Below are 16,279 nucleotides of genomic sequence, written 5' to 3'. Positions count from 1 at the left end.
TACTAGGCAAAGTTACATAAAATCATAGTGTCATCTTAAAGAATAACAATAAACACGCAGACATCATCATTTACTCGCTCAGATATTTAGACGACATACTAATATTAAGGAAACAAAAGATAGATTGAAAACCTACACAGACACAAACAATACACCCAAAACTACACTACACACTATAAACAGAAAACAACAAATTCATAAATTTCTTAGATATCACAATAACAAAAACAAACATAAGTTCAAAATATACAGGAAACCCACTACCATGGTAATACACATACACAACACCTCTAATCACCTCACACAACACAAGCACGCAGCATTTCCATCCATGGTACACAGACTAATCAACACTGCTATGAGCCAACAAGATTATAAGAAAGACATACACACTATCAAATACAAAGCACAGGAAAATGGATACAACCCCAATATAACAGACATCATCATAAAAAAGACTAAAACACAAACAAAGGAACACAACACAAACACAATAAATACTTCACACTAACATATGAAAATAAAAACACATACAAGATTTCACAATCTTTCAAGAAATTAAAATATAATATTGCATACAGAACACCCTACAAAAACACCTAACGCACAGACAAGGCACACAAACAAATACAACCTAACAGGTGTATACAAACTGTCATGCAATAATTTCAGGGGAAAAATTGTTCCGGGGCCGGATATCGATCCTGGGACCTCTGGTTGAACGTACCAGCGCTCTTACCAACTGAGCTACCCGGGAACTCCACCCGACACCATCTCAACTTTTCGCTTTTATATCCACACAACACGCATGGGCTGACGAAACGCCAGAGACCCACATCGAGTGCACACAATCTCTGTGTGACTTGGATTGATACCCGGCCACGGAACAATTTTTCCCCTGAAATTATTCAAATCTGCTTTACAGGGAGCTTTACCTGAAAAACTAGATTTGCATAATATATACGTCACTGTGTACGTTAACAGAAACCACAATTAAGTCACACAGAGATTGTGTGCACTCGATGTGGGTCTCTGGCGTTTTGTCAGCCCACGTGAGTTGTGTGGATATAAAAGGGAAAAGTTGAGACGGTGTTGGGTGGAGTTCCCGGGTAGCTCAGTTGGTAAGAGCGCTGGTACGTTCAACCAGAGGTCCCGGGATCGATACCCAGCCCCGGAACAATTTTTCCCCTGAAATTATTCAAATCTGCCTTACAGGGAGCTTCACCTGAAAGACTAGATTTGCATAATATATACGTCACTGCACTGTGTACGTTAACAGAAACCACAATTCCAAGTCACACAGAGATTGTGTGCACTTGATGTGGGTCTCTGGCGTTTTGTCAGCCCACGCGAGTTGTGTGGATATAAAAGGGAAAAGTTGAGACGTGTCGGGTGGAGTTCCCGGGTAGCTCAGTTGGTAAGAGCGCTGGTATGTTCAACCAGAGGTCCCGGGATCGATACCCGACCCTGGAACAATTTTTCCCCTGAAATTATTCAAATCTGCTTTACAGGGAGCTTCACCTGAAAGACTAGATTTGCATGTCATGCAATAGTTGTAATGATTTCTACATTGGACAGACTGGAAGATCTTTTCAAATACGTTACAGGAAACACATCACAGCCATAACCAAACCACACATCAATTCAACTTAATCAGAACACATCACAAGCTCCAACCATAACTACAGCAACATAGACAATGACATGAAAATACTGCACATTCAATAAAAAAATCAGAAACTCGATACTCTAGAACAATACGAAATTTATAGATACACAAAAAAACACCCCAGATCACATATAACAGATAGATCATCCTTATGGACTTTGAAGACAACTTCTATCAATTTCACTATGCTGCCATCTAGCAACTGCCAAAGAAGTCACATTAGAACTCTCATTTGAATTGCATGAAGTAACCGTACTTCCATCTAGCGGTCGTTACAGTGGCAATCCTGGTGGTTGTTCTCTTTCACATGTTACCGTTTTTAGCATGGGGATGGCCACTTTGTTATATATGTGATCAGGGAACACACCCACAACACATATGAATTTCAGAACACCCATCCTTTTCGATATAATCATGAACACATCCCCACCATAACAAAAAATCAGAAGATAGAGCTGTACCTCACTAGGATTGAGAAGATGGAAATAAATCGAAACTAGTCAATTAAGTATTGTAACACTATAATTTAAAATGTTAACACAGTGAATTCGTTATACATTTAATCTAAATAACTTAATAGCTGTTCAGTAAATCTATTTGATTTGTGCTGGCAACAGTAAGCAAGCAGTCTGAAATTTAGACTCTTGTTAGGTTGAGATTGCATTCCAAAGACAACAAATGATTTTTGCTTTGTTTCCTCTCGAGTGTTCTTGTCGTTTAGTATGAATAAAAGCAATGGTTTAGTAATCTATGTATTGAAATTAAAATTCCATTCTCTTCTCTTTCTTATATATAAAAAAGCAAATAACTTTTATTTGGAGATGATAGTGAATGGCATGAGCATTGTAAGTTTCTTTTACAAATTTCCATAGAAGAACGTGTATACATGTGACTTGCACTTTATTAGGATAAGAGATAGCCTTGTATTATCTATTCTTGAAACATGGTAGAGCCAGTTGCTTTTGTACTTTTAAATTTTATGTTTTCAGGTGCAAATGAAAAAATTCGAAAAGAACTTTCTACTTGTAAATTCGTAGATGAAACATTGGACAGGTCCCATACAGGTGAACATCGTATTTCGCTATGGTGCTGCTTATACTATTCAGGAGAAATTGTAGATTCTTTGAGATCCTTAAAGATAAAAGTTTTGTAGTGTTGTTAATAGGTAGTTTCAGTGTTTTTAGAGAGTGGATGCCAAACCTATGATGAAGTATTCATAATGGCAGGTTCTCAAGTAGGTGTAGAATGCATCACAAAGCAAGAGTGTCCTTATACAATGTTAATTTATTGTTAGCATACTAACTCAATTTGGTGCTCTTATACGGCTCAAAAACAATTAAGAATGTGTGCTTCTTCATTTACGATTTAGCTTTCTTCCAAACATTTTCAGCAAATCATTAAAGAAGTAAAATTCTGAGAGATGCAAGTTTCAAACTACTCCAGGCATAATACAATGAAATTTCAGTCCAGAACAACAGCAACAAGCATTCCATTTGAGAGATTTAAAAGAAGCGTATATTGTTCATGTGATGAATATGCAAGAGTAAGTTCTTAATGCTGCTAAGGGATTCGTTACAGGACTACCTTTCCTTTTCTATTGTGTTTGTTCAACAAGATATTTTGCTTCAAAGAGCATTTATGCAAGGTGTAATTAAAAGTGAATGAGGGGCTTTTGGACAAGAAGCTCAGACACATCAAATTTTGTATTTAGAAAGAAACATTTTTATGGAAAAAGTAACAAGCCATTTGATGTTCACAAACAAAATTATAACGAGACAGAAAAAATTATTAACTGCCAAGTCTTTTTAAACAGCAGTAAAACATACCCTCCTGACTATTTGCATAGACTTCAAAATTATCAATTATTTGAGCTGAAAATATATAATGAAATTGAAACATTTTTAAAGATTATTATTTTTTCTATATTATGTACTTGCTATCTTCACCTGAATTTTTGAGAAACACCTATTTCCTTTCACAACAGGCACTAATCTATCATAAAGAGATTCATCTTTTTGAGTATTTTCATGAAATATTCTAGCATCAAGTTGAGCTGCCAGGAGATTATTAGCTGCTGTGACAGCATGAATATCTCCAGTCAAATGAAGATTGAATTCCTCCATTGGAATCACTTGTGAATAACCACCACCAGCTGCACCACCTAGACAAAAATCATAAATGATTTGCTACTTTTCACAATGAAGAATAATAAAGTTAAAAATAAAAACGACTACCACCAGTCTCCACAACTTGACCTTCAATCTCTTGCCATCATTTTATGATCAAAACACAACATTTAGCTACAGTATATACAATTATTTTAGGAGTTACTGGTACTTTAAAACCATGACTGGAAAAATACTGAATAATGCAAGTACTGAACAAAGGTCCCCATTAAAAAACAAAGTTTGAGATTCTCTCAAATAAAGCAGAAAGTTTGTTAATCTGATAACTTTTATACTTTGGTCATCTGTAGAAGTTTAGTAAAGGTTGGTTCACTTCTGTTTTAGACGATTAAAGGAAAACAACAATATTAGGCATATGTATTATATGTCTTTCTCGTGTTAAATTCTAGCGTACCTGGCTAACATGTTTATATATGTATATAATACATATTCCGAAGTGATATAGTGTTAAAAGTTGTGTAATCAAGATATATAATATTAGGCAGTTATTATATGAATGTGAAGCCTTACCAGGTGCTCAAATCTTTGGAAGCTATTTTAGAACTAAGGGAAAACACAAAAGTTCCAATTAACAGCAAAGTAACTTTTTACTACAGAAGCTAAGCTCTTCATGAATTAAGATAAAAGAACACATAACAGAGATTGAAAATCACAGCATATAAATCAATCACTGTAGTCCTCCACCCTTCCTACCTCTTAAACTAAATTAGAAAATCTATATTTCTTGATAGAACTTCAATATCCAAAGGAGAAAAAAAATAAACGTGTTTGTTATAGTTTACAATATGATATGAAATTTATTTGTATTAATTATTTTTTCAATTACTGCACCACCAGCCGTTGGCTATATTTACAAATATATATAGAATATGTTACATTTCATAGTACACTAAAACTTAACGTGTTTTCGTTAAAAATAACTGAAATAAACAAAACTCAATTTATAACACACTAATGAATTTTGAGAATGATAATTAGAATTAACTAAATACTTTTATTACACTTTTATTTGTAATATTATGATTTAATATATAACAAAATTTATTTAAAAAGTAAAAAATTAATTCTATAAAAACTTAATTTCTCCAGTTGTGTTCAAAATCCTTACATAAAGCATCTTAAGATAACTACCTTTGATTCCGAATGTTGGTCCTTGAGAAGGCTGTCGCACACATGCAAAAGAATTTTTATTCTTGTGTGCACTGAGAGCTTGCACAAGACCAATTGTTGTTGTGCTTTTACCTTCTCCAAGTGGTGTGGGTGTAATTCTACAAACAATACGAATCTCCAATTAATAATTTGCTAAAATTAATTAAAACTATCCCACGTAACAAACATATGTTACTGCCAGTAAGTGAAATGAAATATCCCAATCCAAATTGTGTGATTATTTTAATTAACACAATCATTATGGATTTACTACCTACTTTATACTACAGCATATTTCTTTCTGAACTAAAATGTAATGAAACAATGCCATCATCATCCTGTCTATATATAAGATGAAGTTACATGCATATAGTAAAAATATACACACTGCACATCAGCAGTGTTCAATATCGTTCGTGCAAGTTACCTTGGTAGCTGGGTTCCCTAGTTCTTTCTGCCTCCCCTATAGCTATCTGTTTCATACCTAAAGCTTCTTAAGTAGTTGTACTAACTGTTGCAATAACATCGTTAAGTACTTATTTTAAGCATATTCGCATTTCCTTCAGTGAGAGAAGTGACCATTAATGACGGTCTTTCTGTCTGCATGTCTGTCTGTTCATCTTTCAGAGGCTAACTGATTGATTAGGTATACTAACAGATTGTGACAAGCAGCTTTTACCAGAAGCTCCATCATACGATTCTGTTACACATTGTGTTTTGTCCATGTATGTATAATACAGAGCCTTGAAATAGACGTACAACTGTGAGTGTGTGGCTGGAAGCACGCGTTTGCCAGCAGAGTCAAGCACATAGATTGCTCATGCAGATTACCATAACCACCTGCATTTATGATAAAAAGTCTTGGAAATTATGTTCTTATATTACCACACATCTCTCACGCCTTTTAAAAGAATTTGTATTAACACACATTACTTCTTCTTCTGTAATTGCTGCCATTTCCTTCTTATATTATCTTCCAATTCTTCCAACATATGTGGATTATTCTGATAACTATACTTTTTAAGTTCCCTCGTAAATAGAAATTGCATACATTGAGATCTGGGAATTGCACTCGCCATTTTCCCTTACTGATGACCCTATCTTAAAAAAACTTCCACAATTAATACTAATGAGAGACCAGCTGAATGCGCTCTAGTAGAGTCTTGTTGAAAAAATACCTGTGTACAGTCAATGTCAAATAATTCTTCCAGGAATTGTGTACTATGTTATCCATAACCTCTGCACATTCACAGTATTAAAAAAAAAAAACTTTCTCCTATAATTCTGTAAGCATTCACTGTGCACCATATACCAATTTTTTGGTCATGCAATGGCATTTTGTGTACAAGATCAGGTTTTTTTGCACTTCAGTGCCTGTTGTTCTGTGATGCCACATGATCATGTAAATAAAACCATGCTTCCTGTGTGCAAAAAATTAAATGTAGATCAACAGAGCCATTGCAGAAATTTACTCTACTCACATTATCACATGGCTACAATTATTCCTGAACAAATATAGTAGTACATGGCTACTTTTTGTTAGATACATTAATTTCGAGATCTTACAATGGATATGGGGGAACTTAAAAACTAAAAAAAAATAAAATGTAGAGGAATAAGTTAATAACCCTTACATATATATAGGTCCACACCTGTGGAGTAACAGTTAGCACGTCTAGCTGTAAAACCAGGTGGCCCAAGTTCGATTCCCGGTTGGGGCAAGTTACCTGGTTGAGGTTTTTTCCGGGGTTTTCCCTGAACTCAATATGAGCACATACTGGGTAACTTTCAGTGTTGGACTCCGGACTCATTTCACCAGCATTATCACCTTCATCTCATTCAGACGCTAAATAACCTAAGTTGTTGATAAAGCATCGTAAAATAACCTACTAAAATAAAAAAAATATATATATATATATATATATATATATATATATATATATATATATATATATATATATATATATATATATTGGAAAAAATTAAAGACAATGTAAGGAAGGAAACTGCAGCAATTTCAAAAGAAATAATGCATGTTAATGCAAAATTTCTTAAAAGGTGTGACAGCTGTGTGGCAGCATAACAACAGCATTTCCAACATCCATCTCAAAGACACAGGAGGTTATGATAATCTGCATGAGCAATATACGCATTTGACTTAAGGGGCTATGAATATCCGAATCTGCTGATAAATAGTGTCCTTCCAGCCACCACGCATGCACACTCAAAGATAAATGTCTATTTGAAGGCTCTACATAATATATGTGCCAGTATGTGTGTAATGCTGAGAAACAATCTACATCTTAGTTTTCTAACAAAAAAAAAGTAACATTAAGACATGGATATTAAACCGTTAATTACCGGTACAATTCATAGAGGAACTACTGAAGATTACAGAATAATCCTGTAAATCAGTTTGCCATATAGGCTGCAAATGAAACTACTCAAAACTCTGACCACCTTCATGTTTGAGAAACTTTAGACTATATCATTCACCTTATTAATATTTATAGTTGCGCATTTGTTTTTCCCTCTTCATCAAAATAGGCACAACAGACTAAAAAATTTTCCTATACTTACTTCTTGGTGAATCTCGTATTGCTAACAGACACTGCTTAATTTTCACATAAGACAATAGTAGATATAACTAACTTTTCAGTCACACAAAGCAAATGTATTTTATCTGATTCATAATAGGGGTGGCAGTTGTTACTACTAGGAATGACCTCTCCTCCACACACATCTCTTTTACAGCTGCCAAAAAACATAACTTGCAGGAACAATAGCACAGTGGTTACCATGTTTATCATCAGAAATGTGCAATAGCGATGGAGTTTTACAGGGTTTTAAAACTATAATATGGCTTTCTTCACAGGAGAAAGAAAGATGAGGTTCATAGCATGTAGAAGAATTCTATCTCTGAATGAAGGTAAACTTCATTGGTCTTCCTCAACCACCTCAAAATTAATCTCTGCTAGTTGTAATTTGTAAATACAGTTGTTCCAGTAGTTCTGACTTTGGATGTTATCCTATTTATCTTGCATTCCAACAGAGCTTTGGAAGTTTAGAACAACTGGTAATCATAATTTTACTAGCAATTGCATTATTGGGTGTAATTCAAATTGATTAGTTAATCAACATATAATCACCAAACTTTAAAAACGTAACGTAATTTGCCATTTAGGAAAATGCAGTCAAAGTTAATGTGAAATATGAATCCTTCTAATTAGTTCAAGTTCAAATACAATTTTGAGAAAATGTGCCACTTCCCCTACACGGATTGTAAAAACGTAAATACTAACATTGCCTTAATATATTTCATTGCAACTAACATTATCAGTTTTGGCCTAAAAATGTGGAATTTTTGTCTTGTGTTCAAACTTCTAGAAATAATATGAACGAAGCATACACAATATATTTCAATAAACTCTGCATGCAAATTTAATCGTATGATTGCAAAATGTACAAAAATACCTTGAAATCAAACATTACCTCTAACATTCCTAAGCAGGAAACATATGGAACAAGAGACAAAAATAAATAATGTTATATAAATGTACTGCAAATTCAATTACATAATTACCTTCAATCATTTTCAATTCTTCTACATTTGTATCAAGGTTTCTTCAAAGACTGACAGAAATTGTAACAAGAAAATTTAATTCACTAATTTTAAATAAAGAGCTTAAATTTAGAACAGAAAAAAAATGTAATTAAAATTCTATTCATCATATATAGATTTTACAGCAATTATGTAAGATGAATATAAAATATTGACCAGTTTTGACTTGCAATAGTGAAGCATGGACAATATGAAAAGTAGATGACTCAATTACTAACGCTCAAAATGAAGTTGATGAAAAGAATTGTTACATCACAATGGAATGAAAGTATATTCCTCTAAAAAGAAGTAACAGTGAATCTATACTATCCTACAACCAAAATTATAGAACTGGAAGAAAAAAATAATAAAACAATGGACCTTCTTTAAGTGCCATAATCAGTTGTCATACACTCTGAGAAGCTGTAGAACAGCAGACAGCCCTGTTTAACATGATTAATACTGTATATAATTTTCCTGTTTGTATTGAGAAAATTGACAAAGAAGTAAGGTTCTGAGTTTCCATTATAAGTCATAACTTGTTTCAATTTAGAATGCTGATTTCATCATACTAAACTTCGTTTGAGCCAATATAAAAGGTCTATTCAGCAAAAGCAGTCTGTTTTAATTGACCACCCTATTCAAATTTTAATTTGTTGTTTTAATCCAATGGTGGGGTATTTAATTTCTTGTATCATTCACTCAAGCAGCAGGACAAAGCTGTGGTTCTTTTACTGCCAGACATTGTAAAAAAAAGTTACATCAAAGAAAGTCCCTTGTTGTGTTTTGGTTCATCATCATACAAGCAGATTATTGAAGGTCAAAGTCTTAAACAATCGTCCCAATATAACATCGGTATTGAATATCATACCACTTTTAATGAATCATTCTGAAAAACAATATCTTTCCTAAGTACAATAAAAAGTTATAGAAGGAACACAAAGCAAGTATGACAATTGTTAGTTTTTTTTCTTTCCATCACCATCGTCGTCGTCGTCGTCGTCGTCGTCGTCGTCGTCGTCGTCGTCATCATCATCATCATCATCATCATCATCATCATCATCATCATCATCATCATCATCATCATCATCATCATCATCATCATCATCATTCAAACAAGTATAAGGCCCGAGGCCTGTTACGGTCTCAGCGAGTCATTCTCGGTCTAAAAATTTAATACTTTCATATTAATAAATATAGAATGTCCAATTCTGTAGTGCTCGGGAAAAGTGACACAAGTCAGTTTCCACCTTTTTTGATAATTTATTGACAACTTACGGAACATCTGTTCGCCTGGAAAAAAATACATAGGTATTCCTCCCATTACAATAATTCATAGAGAAAAAAATCAAATCGACATAAACTAATGTAAGTTGTCAATAAATTATCAAAAAAGGTTTGTGAAAACTGACTTATGTCACTTTTCCCAAGCACTGCAGAATTAATAGTAACAACTAGTTATAACAGCACCAAATTGTAAATTGCTGTCTCTTTACCTGATGATCTTCCCTTCAAACAGATATTTTGAAATTGTCAAATTGATCATTTCCTTAAAACAAAAATTAAAAATAGGTTAGACATCCTTGTTTTAAGAAATATTAACCAAACAAAGGAATATACTGTCCAATTATCCATACACATTAATCAAATCTTTTGCAGCAGTGAAAATATATAATACAAGACCCATTCTTAATAAAAAAATAGCCATAACTGTTTTTCTCTTCAAAGCTGAATACCCCTGACTTTTGCTTTTTACTATCAATGAGCAAATGACATGATCTAACGTTAGTAACATATTTTGTACATAGAAACAAACAAGTCTGTATATAAATTCACAGTACATACCCTGCAACTACTATGTATTTTCCAGACTTCTGATGTTCAAGTCGTTTTAATACAGAAAGATCAATCTTGGCTTTCTTATGGCCATACTGGAACACTTCAATGGGATACAAGCCAATTTCTTCTGCCAGTTGATTTATATCTTTCGGTTCTTGACTCCCGGCAATTTGTATATCACTGAAAAACACACTCACATTTGAATTATATATACATTACGGTTATACAGGAAGCAGCAAGTTTACATGATGTGTATTGACAAAGGAATAACATACAAATTTTTCCTTTCTTAGTCTTAGTAGGATTATAAAAAGGAGAATTAACTCAAACCATTACAATTCAGTACTGAAACACCAAAATTCAAGATGGAAAAAATTTATTAAAAGATTTAAAATTAATTCCTCATCTATGTCGAAAATCTGCTGTGGCCATGTTCAGATTGGTTACTAGTCATGACTACCTCACTAAACACCTTCACCAAAGCGGTTTATTGACTTCTCCTAAATGCTTATTATGTGTAAAGGAAGAGAATATGGACATAGAACACTTGACAAATCGCAAATCTGTCGAGACTTCTGTGGATCTTACGTTGAAATATTGTAAAACAAGAAAGATAACTTAATTGTTGAGCAAAAAAAAACACACATGCACACACACGCACATATACCTTTCTTAGTTTAAACACGTTCCCTCCAAATTTCTTATGTTTATATAAATATTTATAAATTATCAATTTATCCTCAAAATGAAATTCACTTAGTTTTGACACATATTTCAAGTCACATTAGTAACAGCCCTTATTAAATGCAACATAAGCCACTGGCGTAGCTCAGTCGGCTAAGGCACGTTTGCCTGCCGATTCAGAGTTGCCCTTGGGTGCAGCTTCGATTCCCGCTGGGGTTGATTACCTGGTTGGATTTTTTCCGAGGTTTTCCCAACTGTAAGGCAAATGTCAGGTAATCTATGGCCAAATATAATTTTGCTATCACCAATTCCATCGACGTTAAATAACCTCGTAGTTAATACAGCGTCATTAAATAACCAAATTAAAAAAAAACACAATGTCTACATGAAATAATCCATAAAAAGAATCAATTTGTATGCTTAATTAAGTTAAGAAAGTGCTATTACAAAGGAAAAAAATTTACCAATGTTGCATATCAGCATATATTGTATGTACTATTTACAGCAGTGGTTGTCAGTACTCTCTGAAATGGCTATTGGGTAAGGAGTGTATTGTATATCAGAAAATGCTCCGTGGTGCAGAAGGGAGAGGGAGAAAGCTGCCGTAGCTGATGCAGAAGATCAGTGGAGAATGTCAGTAGCTGTAGACGAGGATGCCATTTGCAGCACCGTTAAACATTATCATGTCGTAGTTCCTATGATAGTCAATCAATCACACTGTAATTTTTAGACAAATGCCTAAGAAAAGCATAGAAAAAATTTCGAAATCAAAACTTTTTTTTTTTTTGGAAAGCTAGAAAAAAAGTATCAACTTCGAAGTGATCTGTTCAAAATAAACATTGACACCCTCAGAAGTTGGTAAGTGGCAAACTTTTTTATTTTTCACTTTAGAGGGGAGGGGGGGTCAACACGAGAGAAATGTTTAAAAAAGTGTTAAAATTAGTTTTGAAAGTAGTTGCTATTCAAAATCTTTACTGGTTTCTGTATTACGGCGAGTTAAACAAAGGAGTATTTTCGCCTGGTAGACTTCCTTATGTAGAGTGACTAAACTTTTGTCTGTTAGAACTGTGGATTCTCATAGAAATCATAGCAGTGATTTCAAATTTGTTTTCGAAATGTTTCAATTGCTTAAAGTTTTCGAGTTAATCATGAGTTTTGAAATTTGATAAAAATAGTTCTATTACAAAAGTAACATTTATGCTGATTAAACACTAGTATGACATACTTTGAAATTCAGAAAAATTAAAAGAATATCACAATAGTTTTTATATTTTTTACTGGTATTATTGTCATTATTATTAATATTATTATGTGGACTGAAGCTGTCTTGTTTCATTTTCCTGCCCTAGCACAAGAGACATTCAATTTCAAGCCTATCAAGATTTCATATTACTTATCTCCAATTTTTTTTTAATATTTCGAGCACTTTTAACTCTAAAATAAATTGATCCATGTACATTTTTATCTAGAAATCTAATTTCGACAGATATTAAATTACGCAATTTTCCAAAAACCGTTTGTACCAATTCCTCGGATCTACCTATCTCCGGTTCTAATCATTCATATTATTTAGTCTTGGGCTCAGATGAAAGGTGAAAATTCCAGTGAAATAATGAGATATTCTACATATCAGGATTTGTGGCTTGTCCACTTCTTTCACTGGACTCCTCAATAATTTCAGAAGAGACTTATATTTTTAGGTTATTGAGTTTATAAACGAACATGCTGAGTATTTATTAATTATTATATAAAATATGCTTATTTGAATGCATACGTGAACATTATGTGCTTCATTAAACTATTATTGTTGACGTACCGTATTGGCCCAAGTGTAAGCCGCACCCGAGTATAAGCCGCATCCTTAATTTTAGGGGGGGGGGGGGAAGTGCAAAATGAGAAAAAAAGGAAAATTGAGTGCAGTGAAATTTACCTGTCACATTATCCAGTTACAAAACTGTTTACACTATTTAAACACTTTTTCTTCAATTACGGTATTACGTGGGTAAATCACCAAAAATACCGGTACAACTAATCACCGTCTTCTCCAATGTCACTGCTGACTTCACTACTACCGGTACCGGTATTTGTTTCATCACTGTCACTTTGTTCATCACTCTCCGCCCAAAGTACGTCGTCCTCACTGCCATCCAGAGCATTAGACACGCAGCATTTCTTGAAGTCTTTGATGATTGAATCTGGTGATATCGTGTGCCATGAAGAGAGAATCCACTCACACATAAGGCTGACAGATGGCTTCTTGATCTTCCCAGATGGAGTGAATGCATGACCCCCCTTCTAGAAGCCAATCCGAATACTGTTTTCGGATATGGTCTTTAAAAGGCTTGTTCACGACGACATCAAGCACCTGCAATTTTGATGTCATACTTCCAGGTATGACGACTAGGTCTGTCTTCAATGCAGTAATTTTCTTCTTTACTTCGGGTGTGAGGTGACCTTTAAAGGCATCCAATACTAACATAGCCCTCTTACAGAGCAGCGCACCTTGTCTGCGATTCCAAACCGTAGCTAGCTAGTCCACCATTAGTTCGGTTGTCATCCATCCTTTCTCTTGGCAACAAATCACTAATCCCTTAGGTAAATTCTCCTTGGGCATAGTTTTACGCTTCAGAATAACGTAAGGAGGCAGTTTTCCTCCATCTGCCGTAACCGCCAGCATCACAGTGATTCTTTGTTTTTCATTTCCAGTTGTTCTCAATGATATGCTTTTCGCCCCTTTATTGTCAACTGTCATATTGCTTGGCATGTCCCAAAATATGGGCATCTCGTCGGCATTGCCGATCTGGTGTAATGGGTAAGAGTGGCGCTGACGCAATTCAATGACGTGCCTCTGGAAGTTGACGAGTTTCTCAGTAAAATCCTCTGGCAGTCTCTGTGCTAATGAAGTGCTTCGTCGGAGAACAGGGCCACTTCTACGCATAAACCTGCTGCACCAACCTATACTCCCATGGAATTCTGTCTGTGGAATGTTTAGGGTCTTCGCTATTTCCAACGATTTTACCTGATTACTTGTCGAGAGATAGGCATCCCTTCTTTCCTTTTGTCTTGTACAAAGGAAAGGACCCTACGTTCTAGTTCAGGGTATTTCCCAGCCTTGGGTCCTCTGAAAGATTTTCTGGTTGTATTGGCATTTTTCAGTTTATCCTCCGAGGCGATCCAGCGCCGCACATTAGACTCATCCACAAGCTTGTTAAAGCTTTTCTTTCTACGTTTCCGCTCATGGCTGAACCCGTAGCTATGTACAAACTGTTTTAATCTGTCCTATCATACAAAAGAGTACGATCACTGTAATATGAAGACTGGTACATTGTTGCGTCATATACCACACGACTGCTGACAATTTCAAACACGAGCGCGTGGCATTGTTGCTCCATTTCAAAATGATAAAATTACCGGTAGCAACATGCACCACATTTCAAGTTTAAATTTATCGGCCGCGCAAATAAGCCGCACCCCAACTTTTCGAGTTTGAAATTTGAATAAAAAGTGCGGCTTATATTCGGACCAATACGGTAATTTCTGGCATGAACGAAACCCCACCACTGGAATACCCGCCACCCGCCACCAGTCACGGATGCACTAGCATGCTTGTGGGTAAGAGATGCTAGACTGTGGGTGCACTGTGCTGATGGACCACTGATTTAGAGCATAGACTTCAATAGAAATTGTAGCTTAAAATTATTATTTACAAACAATGAATCTTTCAAATAATAATTTTAATAGTGAAATACATTACATTAAAAAATAGTGAAAACAATTTTAACTTCTCTATTGAAGCAGGGATCCAAAAACGATTTCCGAGTATAAATTCTCATATTTTTAAGACAAAGTTGCAATATTAGATCCTGAATGTTTTATCAAACTAGTAATTGATGCCTGCAAAATAAGTAAATATATGGTATAAGAATATTCAGTAGTAAAAATGTAAAGGAAGAGACAAATCATGTATTAAAAAAATGATCCTTGCAATAGGAGTAAGAGATGGGCATTATGAAAACTGACACTTGCTTTCTCATTACACATTATGTGACATTTCAGTTCATTTTATCACACAGTATTATTCATATTATTTTCTTGAAGAATGGTATAATTCAAGACATAAATTAAATCGTTTATAATACACCAATTGCAAACAGAAAGGCAGTCTTTATAATCCCAAAAGTTAGACATTTCACTTAATTTATAAACTGTATTATAAAAGTAAATCTGTGTAATTAGATTTCACAAATGTACAAAAGATACACAGACTGTAATAATTTTTAGTATTATTCAGTTGGCATTTAAAACTGATGTAGGCCTATATACTGAAAATATCTTAGTTGCTTAATATGACACTCTGAAGAAAAACTTTCCTTTCCATCCCAAACTTTAAAATCTTGCTTCAGTGGTTCACCTATGCATAACAAATGCTTTTACAAGCCAAGAGTAACGATCTTCTTAACAATAAGGAACTGTCACCTTATTTTGTAACAGACTGAAGAATTTGAAAGTAATTTGTAATTCATAACGAAAAGTAGAAATTATTTTATACACAGCAATTACGTTCCTTTAGCAAAACTTTTTTTGTCAGTTTATTCTACTAATACAAAACACTAAAATTGTATGCTTTGCCTTAAGGAGCATTATTGTGCGTTTCTGATTTGAAAAAAATATAGGCTATATTTTTTTCTCCTAATCGATTATTTCAATTAAAGCCCCTTTAATTTTTTACTGATTTCATGTGAATCATTCCGAAATAAACTGACTTGCAGATATTAAATATGAACAAAGTCCGTCCAGTGTTTAGGAGAAATCACTCACCATAGACAGACAGATATCACTCTTTCAGTGCCAAAGATCTGAAAACCAGTATTTCCTGAAAATTTCAAAATCGATTTTTGTAGCATCACATTTTTGTTATTCTTCATATAATGACAAAGTATGTGTGTGTCCAATGCCTAAATGTTTAATAACAAAGCTAAGCCATTAGTCTTGTTGCACTCCAATATTTTGCACCAAGATATCTTTTTTCTCTACAGTTGCACATCTTTCAAGATACTTCACATTCATTTCCTCAATGGTGTTGCATTCGCTACAGGAAAGTGTACCTACAGAATACTCTTATTCTCTGTAGATGGCTTGGTGAACAGTCAT

General features: G+C 34.2%; 1 protein-coding gene across 5 annotated transcripts in view; it reads right to left on the bottom strand.

Annotated features, from left to right (window-relative positions):
• The window catches only part of pug (pug C-1-tetrahydrofolate synthase, cytoplasmic), a 91,354-nt gene that overhangs the window by 36,559 nt on the left and 38,516 nt on the right, over positions 1-16,279 (bottom strand). For all 5 annotated transcript variants that reach the window (XM_069839690.1, XM_069839693.1, XM_069839689.1 and 2 more), the window contains 3 exons: positions 10,451-10,624; positions 4,987-5,123; positions 3,616-3,830 (listed from right to left, as the gene is read on the bottom strand). In XM_069839690.1, coding sequence (XP_069695791.1) covers positions 3,616-3,830; positions 4,987-5,123; positions 10,451-10,624 — 526 coding nt within the window. The remainder of the gene's footprint in view (positions 1-3,615; positions 3,831-4,986; positions 5,124-10,450; positions 10,625-16,279) is intronic.

This window comes from Periplaneta americana, chromosome 11 (genome assembly GCF_040183065.1).
Source record: "Periplaneta americana isolate PAMFEO1 chromosome 11, P.americana_PAMFEO1_priV1, whole genome shotgun sequence".
In the NCBI taxonomy this organism is placed as follows: Eukaryota; Metazoa; Arthropoda; class Insecta; order Blattodea; family Blattidae; genus Periplaneta; species Periplaneta americana.
Note: the sequence above shows the minus strand (reverse complement) of the source record. Positions and strands in the feature narration are given on the sequence as shown.